General features: G+C 39.3%; 1 protein-coding gene across 1 annotated transcript in view; it reads left to right on the top strand.

Moving 5' to 3' along the window:
- The window catches only part of smoc2 (SPARC related modular calcium binding 2), a 92,987-nt gene extending 84,452 nt beyond the window's left edge, over nt 1-8,535 (top strand). The window contains exons 11-13 of the mRNA XM_061910734.1: nt 3,497-3,744; nt 3,927-3,964; nt 5,702-8,535. Of these exons, the coding sequence (XP_061766718.1) occupies nt 3,497-3,744; nt 3,927-3,964; nt 5,702-5,725 (310 nt within the window). The 3' untranslated portion in view covers nt 5,726-8,535. The remainder of the gene's footprint in view (nt 1-3,496; nt 3,745-3,926; nt 3,965-5,701) is intronic.
- Nucleotides 8,536-24,011: the final 15,476 nt, after the last annotated feature.

Raw genomic sequence — 24,011 nt, forward strand, 5'->3', positions numbered from 1 at the left:
ACATGGTCAACCAGAAGACAAACATATTCACAAAGATGTTTGTTACAGTTTTCTACTTATGTACACAGGAAACAGAGCAGTTGGCTGTCAGACTGATGACTATTAGTAGATATTGTGCAAGAAGTAAGACAGTCTACTATCTATACAAGCCCTGACCATGTATGTCAATTAGTTGCTAAGTCTCGTCTGTGCCTCTACAAAGACGGTGTACTTGATTTTGTCAACCAATCTTGCTCAAATTTTCCATGTTCTTGTCTGTCCCCTGAAGATGTTCCAAATGCTGTGGTCATTTCAAGTCAATCAAATTTATGAGATTCAGTTTTAGGGGCTAATAACAGCACCACCATGTGGGTTATCTATCAGAAAAACAATAGCACAAGCAACACAGTATAGTTGCAGGCTTTGCCAAATTGTTATTCTTTTGTGGGCATCAGTCCAGAGGTTGAATATTTAGGTCATGGGATATCTAGCTGCTATTTATTCTAGGCTGAAAGCATCAACGTCATAAAACGTTAGCTTTACAATTCCCAGTACCTAGCATTGATACCAGTACTCACCAGTACCAATTTTTAGAACTTTGGTGTGTTTTCGAATGTGCTAATATATATTAATTGTTTAACAATAAATTCAAAATATTATATTTAACGTTTTAAGATTGAGCTGTACTGCCCAGTTGCTATCTTGTTTTCCTACACTTCTGAGTTTAGTTTGTAGGTTTTATATACTCGACTTTGCGTACATTTGCAATTCCAAGATGATAGACGGCAGTCGTATATTGACTACAGTGTGTTGCCGTAGCCCGTCTTGTCTTTTGTTGATACCTTTAAAAGTGTTTAAACTATAAGTATTGCACTTATTACACACCTGCTGTTTGACTGTAACGTGCATCTTAGTTGTAGTTTCCATCCATCCATCCATTTTTGTTTTTATTGCAAAATTTGGAGGTGTTGAAATCGCCATGTAAAATCACTCATCCTAATCTGTATAATTTTTATGGCAAATCCAATGTAAATTAGAATCGAGCTAGTGCATTTTGGAAAAGTGGCATTGTACTTTTCAGCGCCTTCTCCTTGCTTTGTTGACGTAGAATATTATTACATGACCTTGAATACGGGCCGGGCTATCTATTATATATATACACTGTGTTCCAAATTATTATGCAAAATACACTTTACTCAAATTTTCATAAATAATTGATACAAATGTCAGTCAGTATAATTTTCAAGTCATCAGCCGTTAGTTTCATTCAAATTTCATTGAACAAATCTCAAAATGATACCAATATTTTTACAATAAATGACTCAAAGTCCACTGTTCCAAATGATCAAGAACAACAGCGTTTCATGTTGAATTCGTAGCATTATAACACCATATACATTTAAATAACTTTGATTGAAATACCTTTTGATTAAACAGGCTGTGTTACATGTTAATATGGGACCCCTTGCTTGATATCACTTTCATAAGCCTTGCATCCATTGAACTTGTGAGTTCTTGGACAATTTCAGCTTTAATTTCTTTGCAGGATGTTAGAATAGCGTCCCGGAGTTGCTGCTTGGATATGAACTTTCTCCCACCTTCATAGATCTTTAGCTTGATAATGATCCAGAGGTTCTCAATAGGGTTGAGGTCAGGAGACGATGGTGGTCACACCATTAGTTTCTGTCCTCTTATGCCCATAACAGCCAGTGGCTCAGTGGTGTTTTTGCAGCATGAAATGGGGCATTGTCATGCATGAAGATGTGAATTTTTGTCGGGAGTACGGGTATTGTTTTTGTACCATGGAAGAAAGTGGTCAGTCAGAAACTGTACATATTTTGCAGAAGTCATTTTCACACCCTCGAGGACCCTAAAGGGACCTACCAGCTCTCTCCACATGATTCCAGCCCAAAACATGACACCCACACCCCCTTGCTGCCATCTCAGTCTTGTGGACATTACAGCCATCTGGGCCATCTAGGGTTGCACGGCACTCATCGGTAAACAAAACTGTTTGAAAATGAGTCGTCATTGTATTCCTGAGCCCACTGCAATCTTTTCTGCTTGTGAGCATTGTTTAGGGGTGGCCGAATATTAGCACTAAGCACACTTGCAAACTTCTTGAGGATCCTACACCTTGAGGTTCTTGGCACTCCAGAGGCACCAGGGCCTTCAAATACCTCTTTGCTGCTTTGCAATGGCCTTTAAGAAGCTTCTCTCTTAATCCGATGACTGTGTCTGGCAGAGATATTAGTTATTTTTCTTTTATCTGCACAAACTCACCTGTGCTCTGAATGAGCAACAAATGTATTTACAGTTCAATGATCACCCATATGTTTTTTTGGAAATATCCAATGTTTTCATACCCTGAATAATGTAGTGTACTATCTTATGCTTTTCAGCAACGTTTTTCTTCCCCATATCGCTTGAAACCTGTGCCCTGTGTGGAACACCACTTTAAAGTAGTTTTCCTTTGACTGGGCTCACCTGGGAGACTATTTATTTATCACAGGTGTCTGAGATGGATGTCAATGATCTACAGAGCCTTGAGACACAATACCATTCTTAAGTTTAATGGAAAAAAAAACCAAAAAATTAAAAAATAAGACTCTTAAATCAAATTTGCATAATAATTTGGAACACAGTGTATATATATACGTATATATTTCCTGAATAGTCAGGGTTCAATCCCGGGTTCAGGATCTTTCTGTGTGGAGTTTGCATGTTCTCCCCGTGAATGCGTGGGTTCCCTCCGGGTACTCCGGCTTCCTCCCACTTCCAAAAACATGCACCTGGGGATAGGTTGATTGGCAACACTAAATTGGCCCTACTACTGTGTGAATGTGAGTGTGAATGTTGTTTGTCTATCTGTGTTGGCCCTGCGATGAGGTGGCGACTTGTCCAGGGTGTACCCCGCCTTCCGCCCGATTGTAGCTGAACTAGGCGCCAGCGCCCCCCTGCAACCCCAAAAGGGATTAAGCGGTAGGAAATGGATGGATATATATATGTTTTGTCCTGTTCCTCTATTCCCTCCTACTCCGGTCCAGCTGCGCCAGACACTAATCACTATCCAAACATTTGATTGATTCAAATACAAATAAGGCAACAAGAGAAGTATCCCACACTTCTCTTTTGTAAAATAAATACAGGAGATATGGACATCTACAACAACAACAACATTTTCTTGAGCGGCTGGACAGGGCAGTTTTTAATTTTAAGAAAAGGTACGAGCCGTAGCTTGGGGACCTCTGACCTAGATGCAGTACGAACAAGCGCTTGGCTGCTTGTTTCCCTGCCAAGTGCTTGATCCGGTCACTACAACACAGTTGCCAAAATATGGAACCGCTTGATTTTACTTGAATCAGTAACCAGTAGTACCGACGGTATGAATTCAGTACCATCCATCGTAACACTAATTGTTTTTATTAACATAATACGTACGAACAATGAAATAACACAATAATCAATAAAATGCATATTTTTTAATCATTATGATTATGATGATTTTATCTTCTAGAGTGGTGGAGCCCGACCCCAACCACACTCTCGAGGAGAGGGTGGTCCACTGGTATTTTGGTCAGCTGGATAAAAACTCCAGCGGCGACATCGGGAAAAAGGAAATCAAGCCATTCAAACGCTTCCTGCGCAAAAAATCTAAGCCCAAGAAGTGTGTGAAGAAGTTTGTGGAATACTGCGACATCAGCAACGACAAAGCACTGTCCCTGCAGGAGCTCATGGGCTGCTTGGGGGTGACCAAGGAAGAAGGTGAGCTGAAAAATACCAGCGTATGTAAACCACTGCGATAAGCTTCATAGGCCTAGCAACAGTAACTAAGGGGATTAAAGGTTAGCGAAGGGTCAATTTGTAAGGATTTGACATGTGAATTGAGCGGAAGTATTTCCTCCTTCCAATAGAGTTTAAGGGTCCTGTCACTCTTTGTCTTACAGGGGCCAAAACAGGAGAAGGCTTATCTTCCAGTAAACTTGTAAGTCAACCATTCCCTTTATTATATTAACCCCATTAACCCCTGTGTGAATACCACAATGTACACTATATTTCCAAAAGTACTTGGCCACCCATCCAAATGATACGATACTAAAAAACAAAAAGAAAACCAATAATGAATAAATGCAACAGTATTCAAAATAATAATAATACCAATCGTAGTTGTTTGTTGTTTTTAATCCAATAATATATTCTTAAAAATTAATTATATATACATTTTGAAATCAATTACCAAAAATAATCAATCCATGTCGAATCAGAATTCAGAAAAATCTCGATTTTGATATACAGTATATATATCTTTTTTTTTGTTTGTTTTTTACTGTAAAATCAATATTTGTTTTACATTGCAGATTTAGCCCAATAAGTAACAAAAAGATAATATATGTAAAATATGTATTTAACAATCTTCACATACAAAAGGCCTATGTACAAAATAAAGAAGGAGTACAAAAAATAGAATTCTGATCATTCCATCCATCCATCCATCCATCCATTTCCTACCGCTTATTCCCTTCAGAGTCGTGGGGGGGCGCTGGAGCCTATCTCAGCTACATTCGGGTAGAAGGCAGCGTACACTCTGGACAAGTCGTCACCTCATTGCAGGGCCAACACAAATAGACAACATTCACACTCACATTCACACATTAGGGCCAATTTAGTGTTGCCAATCAACCTATCCCCAGGTGCATGTCTTTGGAAGTGGGAGGAAGCCGGAGTACCCGGAGGGAACCCACGCAGTAACGGGGAGAATATGCAAACTTCACACAGAAAGATCCCGAGCCCGGGATTGAATTTAGGACTACTCAGGACCTTCGTATTGTGAGGCAGATTCACTAGCCCCTCTCCCACAATGCTGCCCAATTCTGATCCTGTAATTCAAATATAAAATGTAACTAAACATAAAAAGAGGCTACAGAGCACCGTCAGAGTTCAGCAGTCTAACAGCTTCCGGAAAGAAGCTGTTGGTCAGGCTGCGTGACCCTACCATATTAAATGTTTTTTAACATGTATATTTGACTCAAATCCGTTTCAATGATTATTACATTTGACAAACCACAGGGTTTGATTCATGAAGGAAGCAGATAGAAACAGTTTGGAAAAGGACCAGCAAAACAAAAGAAAGGTGATTTAATGACTGTTCAGTCAATTACATCCCTAATGGGCCAATAAGAACGTTCTATTGAAGTTTGATCTAAAAAAAAAAGACATTTCTATTTAAGTTTGATTTTTTTTTTTTAAATGTATCCATGCTTATTTCTTTAGAGGCTATATCTAACTTACACTGTTGTGATCATATGTTTAGCATAATGAATTAGCAATACTTCATACATGTAAACCCACTTTTTTGTAAGGTTCAGGGCCGCCCCTCCCTATACACAGATCACGCGCCTTGTAGGGCCCCATGATCCAAGAGGGGCCCCGTTTTGCTTGAATGAGCACATGTAAAATGTCAACTAATGAATGACAGGGCGCTTCATTTGAAATTTGACCACAAAAGTTCTCCTATAATGACACATTTCTACACATTTCTCATATTAAAATTCTGCTTGGATGCCAAATTTAGCCAGCCCTCGCAAGGTGATTGAGTGACATATTGTTCGGAGAGTAAAGAACAATGTGTTTATTTATTATGTGCAGAATGTGTTTCATTTATTATTATGGAAGTGGCAGACACACTTGCAAAACTGATGAGATTCTGTTTTAATCCCCTCAGCATCCATCGAAGAAACAAGGCTAAAACATCAGCTGAGAGTCTGCCCTCACCAATCGGCGATAACAAAAACAATAGTATTTGCACTTTGTACTTTAATAAAAATGTAAATTCACTTTGTAGAAATAAGGTATTTAAACAGACTGCTGAATCTGTGAATGTTGTAGTTATTAGCTCCTTGTGTCCTGATGATTTAACACATACAATGTATGTGTCCTTTTGAGTTGTACAAGTTCTTCATGTTTGATATTTCATATTGTGCTTATTTTTCTCTCTTTTCCACTTGTGTTGATAACTCAAAAGGGGAACTGCACTTCATTTGGAATTTAGACTTTCATTCACAATCCACATATGTTTTTTTTTTAGTGCATTCCAACTCGTGAATAAACGCTAGCAAAAGTCCGCTAACATTGGAGTCAATAGGATCCGCTCTACTCCGCCTATAAAAGGCTCTAAAAAACATTCAAACAACTCCATCATTGTTTTATATAGAAGGTGTAAGTATATATGTAATGTAGGATTGTACAGTATACCGGTATTAGTATAGTACCACAATACTAATGAACCATTTTCGGTACTATATGGTCTCTGAAACATTCCGTTGCAGCCGTCCCGCGAATGTGTCGAAGTCACGTCGTGACATTGCTGGTTTACGAGCAGACGAGCATGTGCGGCAGTGCACAATCACGGAGTACTTACAAGCAGGCACAGTGTGTAGACAGAATAGGGAGAACGGACGCATTTTGGCTCAAAAACTAACATTAAAACGCCATCAGGAAGAGATAATTTAAGACATGGCTAGCTAGCAGCTAAAGTCCAGCCGCAGTCGGCAGTGTTGTAGCTACTTCTAAATCACTAATCCTCGCCGCCATGGCGACAAATAAAGTACGTTTCTTACAAGTATCATCCCTGCCGGAAGAGGAATAGCTAAACATGCTTCACTATCAAAATGTAAACAAACGCTACTGATGGATCTACACCTGACATCCACTGTAATGATACCATGTACAGGCATGTATCTAGTCAATACTACTATGATTACGTTGATATTTTTCGGCATCACAACATCTTTCGTCTTTTAAAATGTATATTATGTTTATAAACACAGGAAATATGTCCCCCGGACACATGAGGACTTTGAATATGACCAATGTATGATCCTGTAACTAATTGGATTTGGATTGATACCCAAATTTGTGGTATCATCCAGAACTCATGTAATATATCAAACAACAGAAGAATAAGAGATTATTACATTTTAACAGAAGTGTAGATAGACCATGTTAAAAGACAAAGTAAGCCGATATTAACAGTAAATGAACACGTAGATTAATAATTAATTTTCCACCACTTGTCCTTAATAATGTTGACAAAATAATAGAATGATAAATGACACAATATGTTACTGCATGTGTCATCAGACAAATTAGGAGCCTTTAATGGCTTACTTACTACTAAAAGACAAGTTGTCTAGTATTTTCAGTATTTTATTTAAGGACTTAACTGCAATAAGAAACATATGTTCAATGTACCTTGAAATTTTGTGTTAAAATAAAGGCAAAAATGCAATCTTTTTTGTGGTCCCCTTTATTTAGAAAAGTACCGAAAAGTATCGAAATAATTTTAGTACAGGTACCAAAATATTGGTATTGTTACAACACTAACGTAATGTAGTAACAGGCACATTCCTAATTACATGTATCAAGGGTGATGGGTCAAATGCAAAGAATAATTTCGCCACATCGAGTATGTGTGTGACAATCATTGGTACTTTAACTTTAACTTCAACTTCAACTTTAACTTTATTATTTACATATTTTTATCATTTTAGTCATATACATTTCACGGACGCATCACAATTTTCGTTTTTTTTCCTTCAACAACAACACTACTACTTATGGCAGACTCGTGAGACACAATAAAGACTACTTTGGAACAAATGATGATCCAGAACCTTATTTTATCAAGCCGACATATAAGGAGGAGGATTCATAAGTTTTAGAAGCTGTTTTGTTAAACATATCGGGATTTAGTGAAACAGGCATCACGTAGCGCTATTGCTAAGTGCTAAACAAGAAAAACAAACTATCAACATGATAAAACGATCACCTACTGTACAATATCTGCTTTTACTGGGATCCCGACTGATAGGATGTTCTTGTATTCTCCTTTAGATGAAGAAGCAATCATGATCCAAACGAAGGGTAAAAGAAAAAGAAATACCGCAGAAGAATGTTTTTTCGTTTTATTCTCTCCATCTCCTAATAGTTGGATGTCACAGATGAACAACTTCTGGTTTTATGACCAAATTTTTTTCGGTGAAAGGCATGATTTCTAATCTACAATGAACTTAGAAGCAATCATGATGCATCAGCTCAGTATGTCAATACCTCAACACTAGCTGCACAATCTAGCGACCGCTCCGTGATCACGGCCCTGCTAAAACAGTTTGCCTACGTTGGCGCTTATTATAATAATATCATTAACATTTGGTTAATATTCAGGTCACGAGATGTAAATTAAGTGTTGTTGGCGGGTTTTGATTACATTCAGAGTGATTAAAAGGCAGAATGGATTACTCTCATTATCTGCATTGCGAGCCACCTAGAACGAACCGATTATTACAAATTACAATGCAATATATATATATATATGTACATGTATAGTCATAATTTTAAAAAAAAGTGCAGTTCCCCTTTAAAACTGACATTTTGCTTATAGTGACTTTTCCTGCGCCTTTATGGCAGTTTGTGAGAATGTTTTAAACACTAACCAAAAGAAATGTGTTACATGTTCCGATGTAGTCTTGTTTATTAGTAATAAAGAACTGTTTTATACATGTTTTGTTTTTGTGTGTCTGGGATATTGCCAAATAACATCAGGTAATTAATGTGAGGTAATTAGATTTTGTGTTTCTGTGGGTGTTGTAGCCAATAAAACCCCTTGGTGACACAGTCCCAAAAAGCCAAGTGTATCAAAATATTGTGTATCATCCCACTTTCAGACTGTATGCTAAATACCGCCATGGCAACATTTTGCAAGTGTTCTTCCAACGGGAGATCCATGACCTATGGTTCGTGTAAAGGTGTGTATTTACATAAGATATACTTACAAGCAAGCTGTTGAATGGAGTCTTTCTTGAAGAATAACAGTCAGCTCAGAGCAGTCATGACACATTACACTGCACTTCATTGTTCCAGCATGATTATGTTGAGGCTACTAAGTGCTAAACTGTGGCTTTTCACACAGAGAGTCTTATAAAGCTGAGTCAGTGACCTCACGCTGACCTCTTCATAAACCCTGAACTTCTAATTTACGATTAACATATTAGTCACTTTTCCGTAATATAATCCGGCCCCATGGTCTGGTTTAAACCAGTCTAGCCGTTTTCTGGACTAGAAGAGGGATGTTTGACGGACCTTTGTAAAAACTTTCCCCGTCCACAAACAAGCCAAATAATATTGCAGGTTTCAATATGTCTCTATATCTTTGAAAACAATCTGTTAAAGAATGTGTCATACACATACAATCTCATATCAATTTGGGGGCTTTATTGATTTGTGTGCCATTGCAACAAAACGGTGCCATTGCACTGACAGGAAATAGAATGCACAAATTCACGATACAGTTAAATACTAAAAATGTGTTTATTTCAGCAAAATGTCCTGCCCATTTCGTAATAAATGAATACAATTTAAAATGTTATTTTAACTACATACCTTGAAGACTTGAAACAACATTTTTTGCTTGTCCCTGCTTCAAATTTTTTTCTTTTACCATGAAATATAATCGTCTAAATCCTTTAGAAATTGCATATGTTTTTGACTTTTTGTATATTTTTCACAAATATAATAATAATAATAATACAATATTTTATTTGTATTGCACTTTACATTTGAATAACATGTCTCAAAGTGCCACAGAATAAAAACATTATAACAACATTAAAACAAGACAGTAAAAACTATACATATATATATATATATATATATATATATATATATATATATGTATATATATATATATATATATATATATATATATATATATATATATATATATATATATATATATATATATATATATATATACATCCATCCATCCATTTTCTACCGCTTGTCCCTTACGGGGTCGCGGGGGGCGCTGGCGCCTATCTCAGCTTCAATCGGGCGGAAGGCGGGGTATATATATATATATATATACCCCTTCCTGAGCTGCCACCTTATTTATGCCCCCTGGTAGGGTCTCCCAAGGCAAACTGGTCCTAGTTGAGGGATCAGACAAAGAGCAGCTCGAAGACCTCTATGAAGAACATGAACAAAGGACCCAGATATCACTCACCTGGACACAGGTCACCGGGGCCCTCCTCTGGAGCCAGGCCCGGAGGTGGGGCAGGATGGCGAGCGCCTGGTGGCCGGGCCTGTCCCCATGGGGCCCTGCCCTGCACAGCCCGAAGAGGCAACGTGGGTCTCCCCTCCAATGGGCTCACCACCCATTGCAGGGGTCAAAGAGGTAGGGTGCGATGTGAGCTGGGCGGAAGCCAAAGGTAGGGCACTTGGCGGTCCGATCCTCTGCTACATAAGCTAGCTCTTGGGACGTGGAACGTCACCTCGCTGGTGGGGAAGGAACCTGAGCTAGTGCGCGAAGTGGAGAAGTTCCGGCTGGATATAGTCGGACTCACTTCGACGCACAGCAAGGGCTCTGGAACCAGTTCCCTTGAGAGGGATTGGACTCTCTTCCACTCTGGCGTTGCCGGCAGTGAGAGGCGACGGGCTGGGGTGGCAATTCTTGTTGCCCCCCTGCTCAAAGCCTGCACGTTGGAGTTCAAACCAGTGGGCGAGAGGGTAGCCTCCCACCGCCTTCGGGTGGGGGGACGGGACCTGACTGTTGTTTGTGCTTACGCGCCAAACAGCAGCTCAGAATACCCACCCTTTTTTGGATTCACTCGAGGGAGTACTTGAGAGTGCTCCCCGGGTGATTTCCTCATTCTACTGGGGGACTTCAACGCTCATGTTGGCAATGACAGTGAAAACTGGAGAGGCGTGATTGGGAAGAATGGCCGCCCGGATCTGAACCCGAGTGGTGTTTTGTTATTGGACTTTTGTGCTCGTCACAGATTGTCCATAACAAATACCATGTTCAAACATAAGGGTGTCCATATGTGCACTTGGCACCAGGACACCCTAGGCCGCAGTTTCATGATCGACTTTGTAGTTGTGTCATTGGATTTGCGGTCTGATGTTTTGTACACTCGGGTGAAGAGAGGGTTCGGAGCTTTTTACCGATCACCACCTAGTGGTGAGTTGGCTGCGATGGTGGGGGAGGATGCCGGACAGACCTGGCAGGCCCAAACGCATTGTTAGGGTTTGCTGGTTACGTCTGGTAGAGTCTCCTCTCAGAGAGGTTTCAATTCCCACCTCCGGAAAAACTTTGAACATGTCGCGAGGGAGGCGCTGGACATTAAGTCCGAGTGGACGATGTTCCTTACCTCTATTGTCGAGGCGACCGATTGGAGCTGTGGTCGCAAGGTGGTTGGTGCCTGTCGTGGTGGTAATCCTAGAACCCACTGGTGGACACCAGCAGTGAGGGATGCCGTCAAGCTGAAGAAAGAGTCCTATCAGGCTGTTTTGGCTCATAGGACAGGCTCAGTGGACAGGTACCGACAGGCCAAGCGGTGTGCGGCTTCAGCGGTCGCGGAGGCAAAAGCTTGTACATGGGAGGAGTTCGGGGAAGCCATGGAAAACGACTTCCGGACAGCTTCGAAGTGATTTTGGACCACCATCCGCCGCCTCAGGAAAGGGAAGCAGTGCAGTGTCAACACCGTGTATGGTGCGGATGGTGTTCTGCTGACCTCGACTGCGGATATTGTGGATCGGTGGAGGGAATACTTCGAAGACGTCCTCAATCCTACCAGCACGTCTTCCTATGAGGAAACAGTGCCTGGGGACTCTGTGGTGGGCTCTCCTATTTATGGGGCTGAGGTTGAGTTAGTTAAAAAGCTCCTCGGTGGCAAGGCCCGGAGTTCCTTAAGGCTCTGGATGTTGTGGGGCTGTCTTGGTTGACAAGACTCTGCAACATCGCGTGGACATCGGGGGTGGTACCTCTGGATTGGCAGTCTGGGGTGGTGGTCCCTCTCTTTAAGAAGGGAGACCGGAAGGTGTGTTCCAACTATCGTGGGATCACACACCTTAGCCTTCCCGGTAAGGTCTATTTAGGTGTACTGGAGAGGAGGCTACGCCGGATAGTCGAACCTCTGATTCAGGAGGAAGAGTGTGGTTTCCGTCCTGGTCATAGAACTGTGGAGCAGCTCTATACTCTCAACAGGGTCCTTGAGGGTGCATAGGAGTTTGCCCAACCAGTCTTCATGTGCTTTGTAGACTTGGAGAAGGCGTTCAACCGTGTACCCCGGGAAGTCCTGTGGGGAGTGCTCAGAGAGTATGGGGTAACGGACTGTCTTATTGTGGAGGTCCGCTCCCTGTACTATCATTGTCAGAGCTTGGTCCGCATTGCCGGCAGTAAGTCGGACCCGTTTCCAGTGAGGGTAGGACTCCGCCAAGGCTGCCCTGTGTCACCGATTCTGTTCATAACTTTTATGGACAGAATTTCTAGGCGCAGTCAGGGCGTTGAGGGTATCTGCTTTGGTGGCTGGTGGATTAGATCTTTGCTATTTGCAGATGATGTCGTCCTGATGGCTTCATCTGGCCAAGATCTTCAACTCCCACTGGATCGGTTCGCAGCCGAGTGTGAAACGACTGGGAAGAGATTTAGCAGCTCTAAGTCCGAGTCCATGGTTCTCACCCGGAAAAGGGTGGAGTACCATCCCCAGGTTGGGGACGAGATCTTTACCCAAGTGGAGGAGTTCAAGTACCTCCGAGTCTTTTTCACGAGTGAGGGAAGAGTGGATCCTGAGATCGACAGGCAGATCCGTGCGGTGTCTTCAGTAATGTGGACGCTTTATCGATCCGTTGTGGTGAAGAAGGAGCTGAGCCGGAAAGCAAAGCTCTCAATTTACCGGTCGATCTAGGTTTCCATCCTCACCTATGGTCATGAGCTTTGAGTCATGACCAAAAGGATAAGATCATGGGTACAAGCTGCCGAAATGAGTTTCCTCCACCGTGTGGCGGGGCTCTCCCTCAGAGATAGGGTGAGAAGCTCTGTCATCCGGGAGGATCTCAAAGTAAAGCCGCTGCTCCTCCACATCAAGAGGAGCCAGATGAGGTGGTTCGGGCATCTGGTCAGGATGCCACCCGAACACCTCCCTAGGGAGGTATTTCGGGCTTGTCCGACCGGTAGGAGGCCACGGGGAAGACCCAGGACACGTTGGGAAGACTATCTCTCCTGGCTGGCCTGGTAACGCCTCAGGATCCCCCGAGAAGAGCTGGACTAAGTGGCTGAGGAGAGGGAAGTCTGGGAATCCCTGCTTAGGCTGCTGCCCCCGCGACCCGACCTCGGATGAGGGGAAGAAGATGGATGGATGGATGGATGGATGGATATATATATATATATATATATATATATATATATATATATATATATATATATATATATATATATATATATTGAATATGTATGTGTGTGTGTATATATGTAAATACCCACGAACAGTGATCTTCAAAATATAATTATATATATATACAGTGTAAAATTACATTTTGAAGAACGTTGTTCGTGGGTATTTACATATATATATATATATATATATATATATATATATATATATATATATATATATATATATATATATATACATATATACATATATATATATATATATATATATATATGTATATATATATATATATATATATATATGTATATATATATATATATATATATATATGTATATATATATATATATATATATATATATGTATATATATATATATATATATATATATATATATATGTATATATATATATATATATATATATATATATATATATTTTAGTATTTTCAAAAGAGCCACCCTTTGCTCTGATTACTGCTTTGCACACTCTTGGCATACTCTTGATGAGCTTCAAGAGATAGTCACCTGAAATGGTTCATGGGTGTGCTTGAAGCTCATTGAGAGAATACTAAAAGTGTGCAAAGCAGTAATCGGAGCAAGGAGTGGCTATTTTGAAGAAACTTGAATATAAAACGTGTTTTCAGTTGTTTCACCTTTTTTTGTTAAGTACATAACTCCACATGTGTTCATTCGTAGTTTGGATTCCCTCAGACAATCTACAATGTAGATAGTCATAAAAATAAATAAAATCCATTGAATGAAAAGGTGTGTTAAAGTTAAAGTATCAATGATTGTCACACACACACTGGGTGTGGCAAAATTATTCTCTGCATTTGACCCATCCCCTTGTTCACCCACTGGGAGGTGAGGTGAGCAGTGGGCAGTCGCGGTGGCCGCTCCCGGGAATCATTTTTGGTGATTTAACCCCAAATTCCAACCCTTGATGCTGAGTGCCAAGCAGGGATATATATATATATATATATATATATATATATATATATATATATATATATATATATATATATATATATATATATATATATATATATATATATATATATATATATATATATATATATATATATATATATATACATATATATATATATATATATATAAGTGTATATATATATATATATATATGTATATATATATATATATATATATATATATATATATATATATATATATATATATATATATATATATATATATATATATATTAAGTGGCCTAAAAAAGTTGTATTCTTTTATTTTTTTATAAATAAATAACTATTTATTTAAGTATTTATTTAATCAATTTTGGAAAATTAAAATGGATTTACAACCAGAACAAATAAAAATCATAATATGGAGCTGAATCGATTTTTTTTTTGTCGACATTTTTATATTCACATTTTTCTTACATTACTGCATTTTTGTTATTTTGCACTTGTAACTTTTTTCCTAAATAATTAAATATAGTTAAACGTAAAACTGATTTTTTTGTTAAATATATGTTATATTAAAAAATTTGGCCCAAAAAGTTAATTTACTTAATATTAATTTGTTACCTAAATTATTTACTGATGTAATTTGTTTATTTTTTTGTTGAATCATTCTATTGTGTGCTAAAAAACTAATTTTAGTTTTTTCAAATGAGTCATCTTCAGCTTAGGATTCTTGTCAGAAATAAAATAAAGTTGCATGAAATTGACCAATACGCATTTTGAGTATTTTAATGTGTATATTTTGTCAGATTTAGAAAAGACAGAAATATAAGTTTAGATTTAAAATGCAAATGGCACCTTAAACTACTCTGGTTCTAGGGTTAGATGATTTATATTACAGCTCTATGATTCTATTTTCAATTTCCTGTCATTTGCACAGGGTCAAAAATACACATTTATATTTTTTTTGCAAGTTCCATCACCATTCTGGGATGCAATTTCAATCTTTTCTGAAATGTTGCCAGTTATGATGGTGGTCACATGTCAGCATCCTGCCCAGAAAAGCACTTGCTTGTTCTAAGCAGCCATGTAATTGTTTAATGTGCACACAGGTAAAGCACTTTATTGGTGATCCTTATCCATCTTTAATCTAACCCTCATGTCAACTTCTACTTAGTCCACAGAGCTTTTAGTCTGATCATCTGTGATTTCTGCTCCGTTTGCTTTGAGATGAACGTAAACACCTTTTACGACTTGGCCGGGTGTCAAAGTATGGTTATGATGGCTTGGACGCCTGCCTGAACTGATGGAGTAGCTGAGAAAAAAGCGTCCAAAACTTTTGGCATCGTTAACGCGGGCCATCGCACAATTGGCAAGGTCTCCCCTTCTCCAGTGCCTCAGTCCCTTTTTTTTTTTTTTTCTCACCTTTCTCCATCACACACGCACAAACAACCCCCCCGAGCACAGAGATACTATTGAGTGGGACTTGTGGGCACAGTTTGTGTGCTTTAATGGGCACCCCATCTCACCGCTGGCAGGCCCCATGAGCTGTGGACTCATGAAGAAATTACTGTCAAAAGCCATCAGGGATTTAATAGCTTCTGGCCAGGCTGTTATTTCCCCTTGGCTCCTCAGAGGGGCTCTGGTCTGTGGGTAAACACTGTCAGCCCTGCTCTGTTAGGAGTCCAGGTAACGCCACAAGGTGCTGCTGAGTTATAATAACTCTCAGTTTTGATTGACACTGTAATATAGGCATCAATATAAAAGGCCTACTGAAACCCACTACTATCCACCACGCAGTCTGATAGTTTTTATATCAATGATGAAATATTAACATTGCAACACATGCCAATACGGCCTTTTTAGTTTACTAAATTGCGATTTTAAATTTCCCGGGAGTTTTTTCTTGAAAATGTTGCGTAATGATGACGTGTGCGCGTGACGTCACGGACTGTTAGGGAAGTATGAGCGCTGCACACACACACAGCTAAAAGTGGTCTGCTTTAACGGCATAATTACACAGTATTTTGGAGATCTGTGTTGCTGAATCTTTTGCAATTTGTTCAATTAATATTGGAGAAGTCAAAGTAGAAAGATGGAGTTGGGAAGCTTTAGCCTTTAGCCACACAAACACACGGTGATTCCTTGTTGAAAATTGTGGTAAAAAGTCGCTTCTTACCGGAGATCAGCTGAGCTTGCCCCGTCCATAAAGCTGCCGTCGATTTCGCTGAGACATTGGCGTCAAGACACCCGTGGACACACCCCTCCGACTATCAGGTACTGTTAAAATCACTAAAACACTAGCAACACAATAAAAAGATAAGGGATTTCCCAGAATTATCCTAGTAAATGTGTCTAAAAACATCTGAATTCCGTCCAATGCAATCTCGTTTTTTTTTCGTTTTTTTTTTCTAGTCCGTCGTTATCAATATCCTCAAACACAAATCTTTCATCCTCGCTCAAATGAATGGGGAAATTGTCGTTTTCTTGGTCCTAATAGCTGTTTTTGTTGGAGGCTCCCATTAAAAACAATGTGAATATGTGAAGAGCCATCAACATGTGACGTCATCGTCTGCGACTTCCGGTAAAGGCAGGGTTTTTCTGTTAGCGACCAAAAGTTGCGAACTTTATCGTGGATGTTCTCTACTAAATCCTTTCAGCAAATATATGGCAATATCGCAAAATGATCAAGTATGACACATAGAATGGACCTGCTATCCCTGTTTAAATAAAAAAATCTAATTTTAGTAAGCCTTTAATATTGTTGTCAATTAATCCTGAGCTGTGTTTCTACTATGTGCTATAATAGTGTGGTCACTGAAATTGTCAGTATAGACAATATATTATTAATCAACAAAAGGGAAATGCATTTTTTTGGAAATTGGCCTATCATTCACAGTCCTTATGTAAGACAAGCACACATAAGTTTTTCTTTTTTTCTGCATTCTAACTAGCAAATAAATGTAATCTTACAATGGAGCCTATTAGGGCCAATTAAAAAAAAAAAAAATCTAGCACCTTCATCAACGTTGTAGATGCATGATGTAAGTATATGCAATGTAGTAACAGGCACGTTCATAATGACATGTCCTATTTATGTTTTTTTTTTTTACAAATGTTAAGCATAAAGCGGCATATTTAATTACATAAACGCATCGCAATGTTCACTTTTTTCTTACAAAAACATCACAAATCATCATGTGAGCCGACAAACCTAATAAAACATCACTTACTGTACAATGTCTGCTCTCACTGGGACGCCGACTGATGGGATGTTGATATATCCTTGTTCAGATGACTCATAATCCTCGGAAGTGGAACCACGTTTCTTTTTGTATCTTTTTCTCCATTACTGCATGTAAATTGGCTGTTAAAGTTATTTATTGAATCAAAAATACTGAAATTCCACGACATAATGAATTTGCAAACAACTAAAATTATACACAAAGCAAACTATAATCTGCTACCTAAGAATATACAACAATTCTTCTCAACAAAAGAGGAGAAATACAATCTTAGGGAAAAATGTAATTTAAAACATTTGTACGCACGTACAACATTTAAGACCTTAAGTATATCAGTATGTGGGATTAAATTATGGAATGGATTAAGCAAAGAAATCAAACAATGTACTAATACTATCCACTCTAAGAATTTGTTCAAACCTAAAGTGTTTACAAAGTACAAAGAAGAATAACCATGATAAACATTCTGAATTTATTTCATCCATCCATTCATTTTCTAGATAATCTTACTCATCTCACCATATGAAATATAACTTACTTGACAAAGTATATTTTATTTAATTTTTTTTATTTTTATTGTTATTACTTATGGAGTATATTGTGAATAAATTGAGAACAGGAAGTTAACTAAAGTTTTAGCAACTGCCATGTAAAAGAAAATGGGTAGGATTAAATAAATTCTGCTTCCTGCTACTCCTTTTCGAACATATTGAATGGAGAAACTGGAAATCATGATGTATCGTGTTGAATGCATGTATGTTTGAAATAAACTCAAACTCAACTCAACTCAACTTAACTCCAAAGTTTGTCAACTTCTCAGTTTATTTCCACATCATTTTTCCATCAAAGTGAGAGGCATGATTTATAATGTAGAAAAAAACTTCCATGAGCTTCAAAATGAGAAAGCAGCTCACCAGAGCTGATGATGTCAAATACAGCTGAATACGGAAATTACCTCTCTAAAAATGTCTTTAACGTCGGGGCTTACAACAACAATATCGCTAGGGATGGGAATCGAGAACAGTGTATCAATTAAATACTGCTAAATATTTCTAATACCTGGTTAATTTTCAGGTCAGAAAATGTAAATGGAGGAGTGTTAGCACTTTTTGGATGGTTATTTAGGTTGTATGGTCAGAACAAACACAATAGACACAACAACATCATAGCTCCCATTAGCTCCATTGTAAGTGTACTTTTATTTATATTTATTTATATAAGAGAGAGAATGCAATAAATGCAAAATACCATAAAAGGGCAAGTGTCCTTTAAAGGGCCACTATAATTCTATTTCATAGTTCTGGACCTAAAAAGGATGTCTACAGGTAAAATGATCACTCAGAATTAGAGATGCCCGATAAAATCAGACTGCCGATATTATTGGCTGATAGACGCTTTAAAATGTAATATTGTTCAAAAAGTAAATTTCATGACTTTATAAGAAGACGACGTAGGGAGAAGTATAGAGCGCCAATCAACCTTAAAAACACTGCCTTCGCGTGCCGGACCAAACACATAATATCTACAGCTTTTCACACACACACAAGTGAATGCATAGCATACTTGGTCAACAGCCATACAGGTCACACTGACGGTGGCCACACTGTGAACCCACACCAAACAATAATGACAAACACATTTCGGGAGAACATCAGCACCGTAACACAACATAAACACAACCGAACAAATACCCATAAGCCCTTGCAGCACTAACTCTTCCGGTACTCTACAATATATACCCCTCGCTACTCCCTCGCTAAGCCATTATCGGACATCTCTACTCAGAATACACACCGTAGTGATTTGAGGATTGTTTTCTAACAAATTTCAGCACTTTTTGGATTCGCCACTTTTAGCTCCGAAAATGTGGACTGGCCTGCTTCAACCTGCTAACATCACCTAGAGAAGAGTGGAGGCAATTTAGTACAGCGGAGCATCAGGCCTGAGCTCCTAAAGGTTTGCGTGTATTAAAAAACTTGATAGCACACGCAAAACGGATCTACTAAACTCATGCACAGGGGTTTGCAGCTCTGGATTGAGCAAAATTAGTCACCTGGTTTGTCTGAAAAACTTGTTCTGCTGTCACTTCCGTTGTCGCTTAATGTGGTTGTTTTGTGGCTTTGTGTTGTTGCTATATGTTTTGTGTTGTTACGTTTTGTTACTTTCGCAATTGTGTTGTGGCTGAAAGCTGTTGGATTGTGAGGTTTGCATTTGTTGTGACCCTAAGACCCTAAGAAAGGGTCCTTTTCTGTTCCAGCAAGCAAGGTTCCCCATGGCAGACTTGGATAATTTTGGTGTGGGAGAACTTAAAAGAGTCCAGACCTCAATCTCATCAAACACCTTTAGGATGAAATAGAACATACATTGTGAGCCTCTTAGGAGTCTTTTTGGATGAATGGACAAACAATTCCAAAGAAAATATTCCCACAAGGCTGGAATGTGTTTTCTAATGTCCTGCAGGTGTAATGGCCAGGTGTTCCTAGATTTCTGGCCATCTCACTTAGCAATAATTGAACAGACTTTCCAACTGAATGGGGTGGTTGCCAGATTCAGAATTTGGCCTGACATGAGAATGTTTTTGTCGATAAAGAGAGGTTTGTTTGAATTGCATAAGAGACAGCAAGGGGGGAAACTGTCACACTAGGAGAGGAGCAGGAGCCGTTAAAGTTGAAGTTCAAGTACCCATGATTGGCACACACACACTAGGTGTGGTGAAAATATTTTCTGCATTTGACCCATCACCCTTGATCACACCCTGGGAGGTGAGGGGAGCAGTGAGCAGCAGTGGTGGCCGCGCCCGGGAATCATTTTTGGTGATTTAACCCCCAATTTCAACCCTTGATGCTGAGTGTCAAGCAGGGAGGTAATGGGTCCCATTTTTATTGTCTTTGGTATGACTCGTCCGGGGTTTGAACTCACGACCTACCGATCTCAGAGCGGACACTCTAAGGGCCCTTCTAAAACTCACAACCTTCAAAATAGACTCAATAGTGATTTTAGACTTGATTTGAGCAAATTTCTGAACGCCCATCTTTACGTGTTTCGTGTGATCTCCTAAGGCTGTGTGTACAATTAAAAGCTAATACATACCGCCTTATTTAAGTGAAGTTTTTGCATGTACTGAGCGACTTCCACCATGGAAACACTCATTTACAGACCATTCCTGTTATGCTCCTGCTTGTGGCATTTTGCTTTGTAATATGCAGCAGACATGTACCACTTTTTCTGGACATCTACAATGGAAATCACTTTTTCAGCACGCTGAAGGTGTGTTAATGGGATTGACTGTCACTAACTGTGACAATGCGCTCCAGAAAATACATATTGAACTCATTAGATAGGAGATTAAAAACAACACGTCCCAGCTACAACTGGGTTCTATTGACACAGATACAAATGTAAATACGACGGATATTGCTCTCCAAAATAATTTCTCTCTTTTTGATGAAATAATATTAGAGGAACTCTTGCAATGTGTAAATTGTACAAAACAAACAACATGTTCACTTGACCCACTTCCTGGGAAACTTATCAAGGAGCTGTTTGTAATATTAGGACCATCAGAGCTAAATATTGTTAATTTATCAGTTTCCTCTGGCGCTGTTCCCCTAGCATTCATTAAGAGGTTAATCCTCCTCTGCTCAGAATACCTAACCTCGATCCTGACCTAATGGTAAACTACCGGACAGTGTCCCACCTTCCCTTTACCTCAAAAATCCTCAAAAAAATTGTTGCACAGCAGCTAAATGAACACTTGGCGTCTAACAATGTCTGTGAACCCTTTCAGTCTGGTTGTAGGGCAACTCACTCTTGATCACAGTCCTCACAAAAATTACTAATGATCTATTGCTAACAATAAATGCTGATGCGTCATCCATATTGCTGCTACTTGATCTTAGCTTTGCTCTCCATTCCATCGATCATAATTTTTTTTAAAAATGTATCAAAACACGTATTAATATGTCAGACTTAGCCTTTTCTTGGTTTAACTCCTATTTTACTGACAGTATGCAGTGTATCTCCCATAACAATGTGACCTCGGACTATGTTAAGGTAACGTGCGTAGTTCCACAGGGTTCCTACATGTGCGGTCCCCTCCAAGGTTTCTCGTTGTTCCCATTGTGTTGACTTTTTTCTTGCCTTAATTTGGGATCCGAGCCGAGAATATCATTGTGGCTTGTGCAGCCCTTTGAAACATTTGTGATTAAGGCCTATATAAATAAACTTTGATCGATTGATATTGTAAGATTTTTTTTATCCATACAATGTATGTGAAAAAACATCATTAAACATCTTTGTGTATGTATATGTTGACGATCGCCTCTTTTCTCACATCTATTTCTGCACAATAGCCAGTTTGCATGAACAAAGACCCCAAATAGCTCCCGCAGTTTTAGTCTTGTTAAATTACATTACGTGTGCTAAAGTATTCAAGTAGTGTGGGCATTGTAATAATCAGCATTTATTCTGCATATTCATGAAGACAGACACGCTAAATTGATTGCACTCTCTATTTTAAGAGATGCAATCCTCTGCACATAAGCTTAGTAGATCAGCTTTGGGTCTGCTGTCAAGTTTGTAAGTTTTTTTGCACGCAAACCTCATGATTTGGCAATTTCACGCCAAATTATGACATTTACATGCATAATTTGAAGCAATCAGCAATTAGCATTGTTGCTTCTTGTAGCAATACAACTAAAGAAATGGTAAATGGGTTATACTTGTGTCACGCTTTTTTACCATTTTAAGGAACTCAAAGCGCTTTGACACTATTTCCACATTCACCCTTTCACACACACATTCACACAACGATGGCAGGAACTGCCATGCAAGGCGCTAACCAGGGCCCATCAGGAGCAAGGGTGAAGTGTCTTGCTCAAGGACACAACGGATGTGACTCAGATGGTATAAGGTGGGGATTGAACCAGGAACCTTCAGGTTGCTGGCACAACCACTCTCCCAACTGCTACATGCCGTCCCCCAAGAAGGGATCAGCCTACATACATTTCAAAATGTTGTGAATATGAGAAAAGTATGGACCTGGATCGGTGTTTGGATAGTAAAAAATGTAAAGTCTTAAGCCAAATGTGATCCCGAAAACCAGTCAGAAACGGCAAAAAAAACAGAGAGAGACAAGAAGACTAGAGAAAAAGATGATAGGATTGTATTTTGAGTCCTCTTTTACTGATGTTTTCCTGCTTGAACAGGGAAGTCCGGGAATGGGGATCTTTTTATATCTAATTTTTGCTCATATTGTTAACCATATCAGTTTCAAATGATTGACTCAGGGTGACAAACACATGCAATGAAATGATTAAAATACATTTTACATGACTTCATCATCACTGTCTAAGCTGGGAAATGGGCTCTAGTTCTGTAGATGAGGTCACAATTGTCACGCCTGTAAATCTGGTTTTATGTTTGATCATTTTTGGTTTGTTTTCTGGACTCTTGTTCCGTTTTTTCACTTCCTGGTTTGTTTTTGTTACCTTGACAACTCATTGATTTTCACCTTGCCCGCCTAGTCACCCCCCTGCCCTCAGTCCCGCACCTGTTCTTAATTATCACAGCCACTATTTAAGTCATTTTCTTTCTGTCCATCAGTCTGGGATTTTTGCATTCTGCCTCATGCCTTCATACCTTCATGCCTTCATGCCTTCACGCCTTCACGCACCCTCGATTACCTTGCAATCCATGCCCCTTGTACCGGTCAGAGTAAGTTTTTTTGTGTTAGTTATTCATAGTTCTGCCACAGTGCAGTTTTAAGTTTCGTTCATTGTCTTTCATGCCATCGAGCAGTTGTTTTGTTTTCCTGTTTGTATTTTTGTAGCCCTTAGTTTGTTTATTTTTGTATTTAGTATTCCAAATAAACAACCATGTACTCACAGTCACGTCTGGCTCGTCCCGTATTCTCCTTGCATCGATGAAGCAAAAATAACCACAGTCCAGGCTTGACAACAATAAGAAGGGCCGGCATATCTGTCTGGTGATGAAAAGGGGGTGTTCCATGTACAGTAATCCAGCGATTAGTCGAAAGCTAATTGATATTATGGGACATGACCGCCAGATTTATTTTTTGGGCCGGAAAATACATAAAGAAAACTTGTTAGTAAAATTACAGTTATATAGATGCTATGGGAATGCACAGAATATCTGAAACAATCAAACGTGATTAAATAAAATATGAAGAGAAAGTGGGCCTTCGATTAATCTTTTAACTGTTTCCAAATGTGCCTTCAGATGTTGGACATAACAATATTTGCTTTCATTGTTGAATATTTGGGGGGATTAAAACCTCCTGACCTGGGAGCTGGGGAATAGTTGTGTGCACATGGGGGGGGGTCCTTTAATCTTTTTCTCACAGTGTCCAGCTCTGACATAGCAGTATCCCAGTTAAGCCTGACCGGTACTAAGAAGGAGAGATGTGAGTTATACTGGAGGAAGGAAGAGTGATGGCGGGCATGACTGTCGGGACGAAACTCAAAGGATTAACGGGGTGACTTCTTCTATGGAATGTTCCTCTGACAGCCAAGACCCGCCCACCCACAGCTGCCTGCCGCAGACAGGTGCATGGCTAAAGCAAGGCCCAGTGCTGGGTAAGTGGGTGGAGAGCAGGGGCAGAGTGGGAGAT

Source organism: Nerophis ophidion, linkage group LG09 (assembly GCF_033978795.1).
Source record: "Nerophis ophidion isolate RoL-2023_Sa linkage group LG09, RoL_Noph_v1.0, whole genome shotgun sequence".
Taxonomy (NCBI): Eukaryota; Metazoa; Chordata; class Actinopteri; order Syngnathiformes; family Syngnathidae; genus Nerophis; species Nerophis ophidion.